Source organism: Lagenorhynchus albirostris, chromosome X, assembly GCF_949774975.1.
Source record: "Lagenorhynchus albirostris chromosome X, mLagAlb1.1, whole genome shotgun sequence".
Taxonomy (NCBI): domain Eukaryota; kingdom Metazoa; phylum Chordata; class Mammalia; order Artiodactyla; family Delphinidae; genus Lagenorhynchus; species Lagenorhynchus albirostris.
The window spans coordinates 11027904-11039932 of NC_083116.1; the positions used below are offsets into that span (position 1 = coordinate 11027904).

The 12029-nt window shown below is 40.5% G+C and overlaps 1 protein-coding gene, 1 long non-coding RNA gene and 1 pseudogene across 2 annotated transcripts in view; all 3 read right to left on the minus strand.

The window, feature by feature from the left end:
• LOC132512850 (uncharacterized) overlaps nucleotides 1-5657 on the minus strand; it is a 167320-nt gene extending 161663 nt beyond the window's left edge. The window contains exon 1 of the long non-coding RNA XR_009538362.1: nucleotides 5588-5657. This is a non-coding gene — a long non-coding RNA (uncharacterized LOC132512850). The remainder of the gene's footprint in view (nucleotides 1-5587) is intronic.
• Nucleotides 5658-9305: 3648 nt separating this feature from the next.
• LDOC1 (LDOC1 regulator of NFKB signaling) lies at nucleotides 9306-11722 on the minus strand. Its single transcript, XM_060137000.1, has one exon. The coding sequence runs from the start codon at nucleotides 11569-11571 to the stop codon at nucleotides 11131-11133; it is 441 nt and encodes a 146-aa protein (XP_059992983.1). The 5' UTR covers nucleotides 11572-11722; the 3' UTR covers nucleotides 9306-11130.
• Nucleotides 11677-12029, minus strand: part of LOC132514050 (histone deacetylase 1-like) — a 60265-nt pseudogene continuing 59912 nt past the window's right edge.

A 12029-nucleotide genomic window follows, 5' to 3' on the forward strand; every position in this document is an offset into this window, starting at 1 on the left:
TTAAACCAAAACCAGAAAAAGAGGTCACAAGAAAAAAATTACATGTCATTATTCCTGATGAATATAGACAAAAATGCTCAACAAAATACTAGCAAACCAAACCTAGCAACATATAAAAAGGATTATATTACATGACCAAATGTGATTTTTTCCAGGAAGGCAAGGTTGACTCAACATATAAAAATCAGTCAATATTAATAGAATAAAAGAAAAAAACAGAAACCACATGATCATCTCAATAAACACAGAAAGAGCACTTGACAAAATCCAACATCCTTTCAAGATAAAAAAACACTCAACAAACTAGGAGTAGAAGGCAATTTTCTCAACTTGATAAAGGGCATCTATGAAAAGCCCACAGCTAACCTCATACTTAATAGTGAAAGAATGAAAGCGCTCCCTCTAAGATCAAGAAAAGGATGTCTGCTCATGACACTTCTATTCAGTATTGTACTAGAGGCTCTAGCCAGAGAAATAAAGCAAAAATGAATGAATGAAAGATAAAAAGAAAGAAAGACAAGAAATAAAATGCGTCCAGATTGGAAAGGAAGAAGTAAAACTATCTATTTCCAGATGACATGATCTAGGATATAGGGAATCCTAAGCAATCCACAAAGCAAAATATTAGAGCTAATAACTACACCAAGGTTGTATTTGTATGATATCAATAAACAAAAATCAAGTGTACAATTGATCCTTGAACAATGCAAGGGTTGGGGGGGTCAACCCCTAAGCAGTCGAAAATCCATTTATAACTTTATAGTTGGGCCTCTGTATGCATGGTTCCACACCCACAGACTCAACCAAGTTCAGATATTGTAGTACTGTAGTACATATTTACTGAAAACAATCCATGTATAAGTGGACCCATGCAGTTCAAACCCATGTTGTTCAAGGGTCAACTGTATTTCTATACACTAACAACAAGCAACCTGAAAAAAAATTTTTTAATTCAATTTAGAATAATAGCAAAAACAATAAGAAACTAAGAAATAAACTTAACAAAGTAAGTGGAAGACATATAATAAAAACAATAAAACATCACTGTAACATATTAAAGAAGACCTAAATAAATGGAAAGATATCCCATGTTCATTGAGTAGAAGACTTATTATTAAGATGACAATATACCCCAAATTAATACAGATTCAGTACAATCCCTATCAAACGCCAATTGTCTTTTTTGAAGAAATGCACGATCTGAGCCTAAGGGTCATACTAAAATGCAAGGGGCCCAGGATAGCCAAAAACTGTTGAAAGAAAAAAGTTGGAGAACTCATGCTCTTCAATTTCAAAATTTACTACAAAACTACTGTAATCAAGACAGTTTGATACTGGCACAAGTATAGATACATAGCTCAACAGAAAAGAATTGAGACTGCAGAAATAAATCTATACATCTATGGACAACTGATTTTTGATAAGGGTGCCCAGACAATTCAATGGGGTTAAAATAATATTCCTTTCAACAAATGGTGCTGGGACACTGGAAAGCCACATGCAAAAGAATTAATTTAAACCACTACCTCACACCATATATAAACATTAACTCAAAATGGACCAAAGACCAAAATGAAACATCTAAAACTTAAAACTCTGAGAATGATGAAAACATAGAGGTAAAACATAAAAACTATGAAAACGTAGGTGTTAATTGTTGTGACTCTGGGTTAGGAAATGGTTTCTTATATACAACACCAAAAGCACAACTAACCAAAGAGAAAATATATAAATTGGACTTAATCAAAATTAAACACATTTGTTCATCAAAGGATACTATCCAAAAAGTGAAAAGGCAACCCATCAAATGGGAGAAAATATTTGCAAATCATACATCCAATAATAATTAGGTCTAGTATCTAGAATACATAAGGAACTCTTATAGCTCAACAATAAAAAGACAGCCCAATCATAACTCAATAAAAAGACAATTTTTAAAAAGAGTAATCCAGACATAAATGTTATGTTACGGAATTTAAGTACTTTCTGAAGATATGGGGATCACAGAAGGATTTTGAATAGAAAAAAGTGGTAAGGTTTATGTTTCAAAAAAGCAACACTAACAGCAATGAAAAGAGCAGATTAGAAGGAAGAGAGCCCATAAGAAGAAAAGTCATCTAGGAGTCCATTCAAATAAACCTGGCAAGCAACGAGGGTTTTACTAAGGAAATTACTGCCAAAAAGAAAGGGACACAATGAATAGGTATTATAGGAATGACCTATTTCTAACTGCACTAACCAGACTTACTACTGAAATAATAGTTTGAGTATAGGTTGTTTTCATTGATAAAACAGAGTTTTATCATCAATTGTTTAGAAGAATTTAAGTAACATAACAGATTCATAAAACCAATTATGTTTATTTTATAACAAACTGTGAATAAGTTTATGGTTCCTACAACATGAATTACTGTTTCCAAAAGAGAACTATTTTATAATGGTACCAACAGTTGCTTTTCATTTTCACCAAAACCTATCCAGAATAAGTACTAATTCTATGTTTTAAATTACATTAGTACTCATTGTAATAAATCTGCGCAATACAGAGTAAAAGAGCAAAAATTTTCTTTCATACTACTCCCCTGTCTAGGGTAAACATTGTTAAAATTTTGTCATTTATCTTTCTGTTCTTTTTGCCTTTTGTACATATATGTCGACACATACACACATGCATACACATATAGGTTTTAAAATATTTGTAAATATCATCATACTCTACATGTATTTATGAATTACTTTTATGCTTAACAATTCCTATTGGAACTACCCCTCAAAAATACAAAGAAAATATTATTTTTACCTCTGTGAAGTAGCTCATATCAGGATGTACTTTATCATTGTTTAAGTCTATCTCCTTTGATGGACATTTAGGTTTTTGGGGGATTTTGGGGGGAGGTTGCTTTAAAAAAATGAGCAATCCCAGAATCCTTCTCAAATCTCGTACTGTTTCCTGTAAGTACTCCAGCGTTTGTGCAAAATGGAGATAAAATTATAGAGGTTCAGAGTTGGAGTGGACAGTGACAGTTGCTCACTTTAAGGGCTACTTTGTTATTAAATGAGAGAAGAACCTGCAGAGTGGCCCACTAATGAAAATACTTCAGATTATAAACGAGGAAACAAAGGTCCATGGGAGATAGGCAACCTGAACAAGGCATTACTTCCAAAAGGCAGCATGAAACTGTAAAAAGAGCACTGGACTTGGGGTGAGAATTCTGGCCCAGATTCTGACATTTTTACCATGGACAAGTCCTGGAGCATCTCAGAGACTTAATATCCCAATTTGTAAAATGTAAATAAAAATATCTCTTCACTGAGTTGGCGTGAGTCCCAAATAAGAAACTGAATATGAAAGTGACTTTTAAAGTGTCAAATGCTGTTCACATGTCAATTAATTCTTAATATCCAACACTTTAGTGTGTTGACCACACTTCCTCCTGACACTCCAAATCCCCCAATATCAGTGTCTTTCTACCAAAACCCACAAGACTACCATAACAGCCAATCTTACATTCTTATTTTACTAAATAATATCTATTGAAGAAAAGAAGAATGGTGTTAACATTTATTGACTACCAGATAAGATACTAGGCAGTTTTTTCTTATACTAGTCCTAAGATATAATTATTCCCATGATATAGGTATAGAAGTTTAGAATCACAGAAGTCAAGTAAGCTGTCTGAGCTTCGCAGAGCAAATCTAAGGCAAAGCCGCAACAGGGACCACCAGCCTTTCTGATCCCCAACACATTCTCACTGAACTCAAACTTTGTGCAAAGGAACAATCCATTCTCAACTCACAACAAGCCGAACTTTCCATATGTGCTTTTCTATCTCTTCTAAGGCCCATTTTCTGATACTAATTTCACCCTCCTTACTTTTTATTCCAATGAACAACAGATTTTTTTCTTTTTTCCCATATACATATTGATGGGATCTCCTACATATGTGGTACCTCTTCTGCACAGATGACTAAAACCATTCCATTTTTCTTCTTGTTACACAGGGGGATAAAAAGTTGTTCCAAAAATTGAGAATAAAATTGATCTTATTTTTTGAAACACACACACAGCTGTAGTGAGAAAGTATTCTAAGTCATTAATATTTCATTTTTTACTTTTCAGGTTCTTCTACCCCCAGAGTTGAACCTTATTCAATCCCTCTCAAAGGTTAGCTCAACGCTTCTCAAGGATACAGATTATCCCAGGAGATTAAGACATCAGAACTACTGAGCAGCAGGGGCGAATACAGAAAGTACAGAACGTTGACTCTGAAAATAATGTCGGAAGTCATCTAGGTACATTCAGGTACAGTGAAAACATGAGAGTGCTATTGAAATGTTTAAAAAAGGGAGTGGGGAGTCAGATCTGTCTCGTTTCAGGAAATTGGGAAGTATGCAATGTACAAGTCATTAACACTGAGTTATTTCTGCCAGAGAAAATGCTGTTGGGACTGGACTGAAAGAGACAAGAAAGGCTGACTTGTAACTTCTTTATGGAGGAAGAGCAGCATTACTAGGAAGGAGGCAAGATACTGAAAGGTTCCTAGAAGCACTCCCATAGGAGGGAAGGAACAGGAAAGAAAATGGCAAATAACACTCTCTAGCAAAATACTGCCAAGAAAGAGATGTGACTTATATCACCATCATATCATAACATAGCACACATATCACCATCATATCATAACATAGCACACTGTCATCAACAACAACAACAAAAAAGGATCTATAGCTGCACAACAAGAGAACAAATAAGAAATACGTGATTCAGGAATATGCACGAGTCAATAGAAGCTAAAGCATGAGCTGGCAGCACTTGGCAAAGAAGTGGGAAACAACAAATCTGTCACCAAAATGAAGCCAAACTAGAAACAACACGAGGAATGACAGATACTTCTGAAATCATTGTAAAGGACAGAGATAACAGGATTGATAAAAGTAAAGAGAATAAAGTGGAAATGAAGAAAACATTAAGAAAAGTCTGAGAAAATTTAAAATACAGAGGCCAGGTAAAGGAGAGTCAACATAAATAAATATCAGTATATATTATACATATTTAAATAAATAATTATGAAAACTCTGAAGAAGGGAATCAGGTCTCGAATCTACATGTTAAATGGTCACACCAGGTTCCACAAAAAAATGACAAAAAATGAATAACAATTAGATATATCCTGTTGAAATATAAAGAAAAAAATTCTCTGAGAAATCAACAAAAGTATCAAATCAGTTATGGATGAAAAATATTAGGATGGCCTCAGACTTCTACAAAATAACATTCAATGCTAAAAAGATAGTGGAGCAATGAAAGAAAAGAACCTCTACCCATAACAAAACTGTTATTCACCATCAAAACCTCAGACGATATATTTCCCAGGAGTTTTACGGGGATTTTTTTCCTTTTGAAGAAACAACTAAAAATGGAAAAAGAAACTAGCTAACAAAAAAACACTAAATGAAAATTGGACAAGGTAGTTATTATTAAATTCATTTGTCTGATATACTAAAATTGAAACACATGCAGGGATTATGTTCAGGGGGAAAAACATGTAACTGTTACAAACACTGACAACACAGAAACAATGTAACTTACAAAGCTGATAGGGAAATAGTATTAGTGTATATGTTGAGTTCCTCATCTTTCATGGCTGAGAGTCAAAATAGATCACTCGTATCTGAAAAATAATAGAGGTATATACACGATTTAAAGGTATAAACACTAAGAGAAAGAATATAACCAAATAAATTGGGGAGCACAGAAATGGGAGGATACTGGAAAAAATGGAAATATATTAAACATTTTCACAACAGCCTGAAATATCAGTACCATAAAGAAAATAAAAAGGCCAATGATAGACTGGGCATAAATATTTGCAACATAAGGGATTTCCCTGGCAGTCCAGTGGTTAGGACTCCATGCTTCCACTGCAGGGGGTGCGGGTTCATCCCTGGTCTGGGAACTAAGACCCCACATGCTGTACGGCATGGCCAAAAAATTAAAATAAGTAAATATTTGCAATAAATATCACAGATCCCTAATAAATGAAGAGCCTCTAGGGCTTCCCTGGTGGCGCAGTGGTTGAGGGTCCGCCTGCCGATGCAGGGGACACGGGTTCGTGCCCCGGTCCGGGAAGATCCCACATGCCGCGGAGCGGCTGGGTGCATGAGCCGTGGCCACTGAGCCTGCGCGTCCGGAGCCTGTGCTCCGCAACGGGAGAGGCCACAACAGTGAGAGGCCCGCGTACCGTAAAAAAAAAAAAAAAATCCGGAATATAGGAAATTCCATAGGACAAATGACCTGGTTTCCTCAACAAATAATTTGTAGGGGAAAAAGGATGGAGGGCAATTGTTTTTAGTTAAAAGAAGGTTTTAGAGATATATAAACCAAAAGCAGTGTGTCAACATTTTTGAAACCTAATTCAAACAAATAATTAAAAACACAATTTTAAGACACTGGGGATATTTGAATATGGATTGAGTATTAAATATTAAGGAGTCATCGTATTTTAGTACATACGATGATGATATTATGGTTTTTAAAGCCTTATCTGTTAGAGAAACATACTGAAATATTAAAGGGTGAATTAATATGATATCTGGGATTTGATTTTAAATATTCCATAAAAATTATAAGAAAGAAAAGGGATAAGTGAAGCAAAAATGTTGGTAAGTTTTGAATCTGGAGATGGGTCTATGAGGACTCACTATATTATTCTCCCTACTTATGAACATGTTAAAAATTTGTGTACATTCAAATGAGCAGTTCTAAAAGTCCTGTATGGCAGTGCAATTATCTGTGTCTAGAGAACAAATAAATCAGAAATATCCCAATTACTTCAGTTACCACTGAAATATAATTCCCTTTGATTTCTTTTACTGGTATGATTTTTTTTAAGTAACAATTTTAAATGAGGCATATAAACAGTCTTGTGACAGTTTTTTATCTTGAGCTGACTGGTTGACTCTGAACTGACTGGTCATTTGAACTGACTGTATAGGGACTTTGGCTAAAATAGAATTATATTATTGCAATTCTGTGCATGAAATCCTTTGTCATTTAGGGCAGGGGAAGAGAAGATATGAAAATATTGTGGATATAATCATAAGAAAAATTAATTTGTTATTGATCGTAGCTCCGATACCAGGAGGTACACAAATGTTGCAGCATCTCACCACCACTCCCCCACCCAACTAATCTGGGGCAGGGCTTTTGCTCCTCTAACAAATCTTGCTCTGCTGTTAATAAATACTTCAAGCAAGCTATTACCCATCACAGGCTAACTGCATTTTTTTTTAAAGTCTCTGGACAATAGAATATTTGAAGATAAATGAACAAATCCTAACAGAGGCATTTCAGACAGGAGGGAAAAAAACGCAAGGGGGATGATCAGAAGTAAGAAGTAGGGGGTCACCAGCACTGTCGAAGGACACCAAACACAGTTGATTGTATCTACCTTTAGGACTAAGTGGGCATAAGACTGTAGGGAATATACTTGAACTACTGAGTAATGCAAACTACCAGACACTTTTAATGCTACTTTAGCAAAATTCGTATTTCAAAGCAAATAATATATATACTTCATACAATTACCCCACATTGATCATCCATCAAAGAAAACATTCTCAGGACCTTGAATTGATACCCTTTTGTTAGCTTTAAGTGCTTTAAGAACTTTAAAAATTGTTTAAATTCATTTGTTAAAAAATAAATATTCCACTAATTTTAACAACACATCTCCCTCTACTTCCAAACTGCTGAGGTTTTCACTATGTTGTAATAGCAGAAAATAACCAAACACAATGTGCATCATGTACCTCTAGCTAATATATCATCCGGCAAAACACAGCAACACAGAATTAATGGATGGCACTACTTACCTATTCAAGTGATTAGAGAAATCCAAACATACATTGGAAGATTTAATAGGATTAAATGATTATGACCTTCAATATGATTCATTTCATTTCATTAATAGCACAATTTCAGTGACCGTTTCAAGTCCAGTGTGATGGGAATTCAGGAGTCTGAAGTTCACATTTGTTATTTCAACATTTTCACCTACTTTTAGTAGTTTTCATTTGAGTGGTGATTTTATCTTCAGATATGCTTATTTACTCCTCCAATTCTCTTCTGCTATGCCTTATGCCACTATCACACTACCATGAATTCCTCCCGTGGTGGTAAAGCCCTTGCCACTATCTGTGCTTTTATTGCAGAATCTGCCAAGGTAGCCAGATTCTTAACACTGTCCTTCTCTGCAGCTCACAGTATAAACCGCTCTTCCATGATACATGAAGGACATTAACACACACACACACACACACACACACACACACACACACACACACACACACACACTGAGTCAGCTCAGGCACGTGCATACAAGCCCAGGACATGTACGTTTCAGATTCCAGAAGCTCTTGGCCTAGCTGTCATGAGTGCTACTCAGGTGCTGCGTTGGCATCTTCACTGACCAGAAACCCCTTCCTTCTGCACAGAGCATGCACACACTTGGTTTGGTGGTGGGGAGTAGATCTCATCTATTCATGCCTTCAACTTTCACCTTGGAAAGGTCACTCTCAAATCTAATCACAGTCTAGATTCTCTTTCTGGACCTTACCTGTAGCAAGGTATCCCAATTCTGGCCCAACGCACCGTAAGAGCAACAAACTGGAATGACCATGAGGGCAAGAACCACTTTTCTTTGACCACCATATCTCTAACTCCTCTAAGTCTACCTGGACCACTGATTATTTTGAATGACTGATATTTGGTCTCAGTGGGTCTCACCTAGCTTTCAGCACTTGCCCACTACTTCCCCAGATCCACTCCCAGTATGGACCTCAACCTCCTTTGCTACATCATATCTACCCCTGTCCCACCCTCCAGAAACAACTTTCCTAGACTGGAAACATGACTCCTGCTCCGGACTTTGCCTGTTCACTTAGTAAACCGGCTTTCTATCTGACTTCATGTCAGATCCCAAAGAGTAAATGAGGTCTTGTCATGCTCTCATTTCCACTCTTCCTGAGCCTGCTCTGCTCCTATTGACTCCTGACATTTTCCTAAGGCCAAGGTCATAGCAAGAGACCTGTTTCTGGAATGATGCTTCAGTTCGCAGGCCTGGGAGTAAGAGCCCATGTTTACTGAGTGCTCATCACGCAGCAGGGACAGTTCAAAATACCTCATGGGTGCGATCTCATTGAATCCACACCTCTGAAGTACCCGGTATGATGACCAGTATCTCATTTAACCCACAATGTGAGGTTTACGTCACAATACAAATAAAAGAATACCCAGACTCAAAAGGTCTTAATCAACAAGAAAATTTATTACCTAAATTAATTAGAGGTTCTAAGGTAGAGCTGGCTCCAGACGTGGTACAATAAAGACATGGGGGCAGATAGAGATAAGAATGAGAACTCGCAATCTCCCAAATGCTCCTGACAGCTCCTGGCTGGCAGAGATAGGCCCCACAAATCCCCTAACCGAGCTTCCCTGATTTAACATTTCAGTGACTTAACCTGGGGTAACTGCCTCACAAAGGCATGCAGATTCTTCTCAGCACTCACCCCACTCCCTTAGTGCCTCCGAGCCATCCAGGCCCACAAAGAAATCTCAGCATAGCTCAGATAGCAGTATAAGATCTAGTTCAGGAGATAGCCAGGCATATTGTCAATTTCTACAGGCTGGAATCTGGGGCACATGGATGGGTGGGGATTCTAAGGGTATCTGCCCAAGGAAGATGAAATGTTCAAATCAGGCTCCGTTTATTATGGGTGCATTTACCCAGGATCTAGGATTTAATGTTAGCTCAAGCACCTCAAAGGGGTATTAAAACAATGTGCTACGTTGGTAAATGAAGCCTGAACTCAATAGCACCCCACAGGCACTAAGGGTTAAGGGGCAGAACTTGCCGTGTTGAGGAAGAACCCAAAAGCTCAGGAAGACAGGAATATTGTGTGTCCTGATTTATGCCTGCTGTCCCAGTCTAATAATTAATAGTGTCCCCTTTAAGCTCTCTCAAAAGTGTCCCAGTTTGGGATGGTGTACCACCTGCTCAGCCACAGCTTACCCATGTCATCTTGGAAGCCCCAGAGGACACCCCCTTCACCAGGGCTGCAAGAAATGCTTTGGGGGGGGGAGTACCAGATTCCCCATAAAGCCATATGTTAGCTGTCCTCTGTAGCCTACACATGACAGTGGGGAATACTGGGATTGAACTAGGTTCCCTGATATCAATGAGAATATGGGAGTCAGGGTGAGTGGCAGAGGCCAATGACAGCCCTTAACCATTAAAAGAGACTCTTTTTTCGTAGTGCTTGATATTTATTGAAAAGAATGCAAATGCTTTTTCCAGGTAGTACTGAGGAGCTGGGCTGAGTGCCTGCTTTTGTTTGTATTGTTTCGTTTTTAGTATTTTTGTCCAAATGCACACATCTGTGGGATTGCTGCAATTTTGAAAGATAAATGACAGTTGTGCAAAACTGGTGCATAGGAGAAATGTCAACGATTTGGCTGCCAGGCACAACAGGCTCCTGCAGCAATCTGGTGAGGCAGGAGAAGGCCTTGGGCGTTAGCAGGGAACTAACCAGCTTGAAAGATTAGCCCCTTGGGGAAAGTTGGTGAGCAGTCCAAACCAGTGTCCCAGGAGCTGTAGCCAACTAAGGCATCTTCTAGGTTGCTACTTATCTCCAAAGGCCTGGTCTGTCGCTGTAATGTGGTGAAGGGTGCTTACGTGGCAGCGTAGGTCTCTGGGCAAGATGTAGGCCTGACAGTTGGCAGGGCTGTGCGGCACAGCTGTGCGTAGTCCAGTTGGTAACAGGGGCCTGGCCTAGAGTTGGGGCTCAGAACACAGTTCAAGTCAGCAGGAGAGGGTCCTGGGGCTGGCCAGTGGGAGGCAGCGCACTTCAGAGAGAGGCCCCAGCCTCAGCAGCAGGTAACTGGAGCACTATCCCCGGAACAAAGACAAGCACTACGGGGAGGAGGGGGGGAGGAGGAAGACAACCAGAGGCAGGGGTAGGGAAGGGGATCTGAGCGCTAGGGGAGCGCGGCGGCTCCGGGCGGGGCAAGGCGGGGAGGGGGGAGGTGGCGGCGTGCAGGGCCCTCCCCCCTAGGCCCGAGGGTCTCCGGGCCTAGTAAGCATCTTCTTCATCTTCGTCGTCGTCTTCTTCGTCGTCATCCCAGCCAAAACACTGTTTCATCTCATCGAGGAAGGCCCGGTAATCACCTAGGATGGGGCTATCCATCTCAATGTAGGGCACCACCCACTCCTCGGCTTCCCCGATGAGCAGGCTGATTAGGAATGCCACCTTCATGGCGTCGTTGCAAAATCGGTTCTCGTTGACAAGCATGTAAGACGCCGTCTGCACGATAAACTCGGGGAGCCGGGAGCTCTCGCCGTCAAAAGTTTCGGGGAAGGGCACCGGACAGCTCGGCGGACGTACCTGGCGCAGTAGGGTGGCCCTCTCGCACACCAGCAGCCGCAGCTGTTCCATGAGCTGGCTGTTCTCGATGCTCAAGGCGCGGTGCCGCATCAGGAGCGCATGCAGCAGCAGCACCAGCTCGTCCACCATGGCGAACAGCTCGCAAGCGCAGGGCACGGTTCAACTCGGCTCGGCTCGCCTAAGGTGCGCACAGAGGCCTCGCAGGAAGTGCGTGTCCGCGGAGGCGCGCGGTGGCTAGGGGCGAGAGGCGGTGCGCGCAGGGGTCCCGGCGGCCACGCAAGCTCCGCCCACACAGCCGCTCTGACGGCCGGCGCGCCGGCGCCGCCCGGTTAGAGGGGGGCGGGCGCCCGGGAAGGCAGGGGGCGGGGCCGGGGTGGCGCGGGTTGGGTCACGAGCTGCGAGCGTGTAGGTCTCCAGGCCGGTGGATAAGGGCGGTGGGCAGAGACCCAGTCCTGGATGTGAGCCCGGCCTTAGCCAGGACCGAGCGAGCGCTAAAGACCCATCTCTGAGAGGCTCAACCTGCTCAAGTTTAAAGGATCAACCACCCTTCAACCCAGCCGACTCATACAATCCAGTGTTTTGGGTGG

Coding starts and splice junctions, on each gene's coding strand:
- LDOC1 (XM_060137000.1), bottom strand. CDS start 11,571: ATGGTGGACGAGCTGGTGCTGCTGCTGCATGCGCTCCTGATGCGGCAC.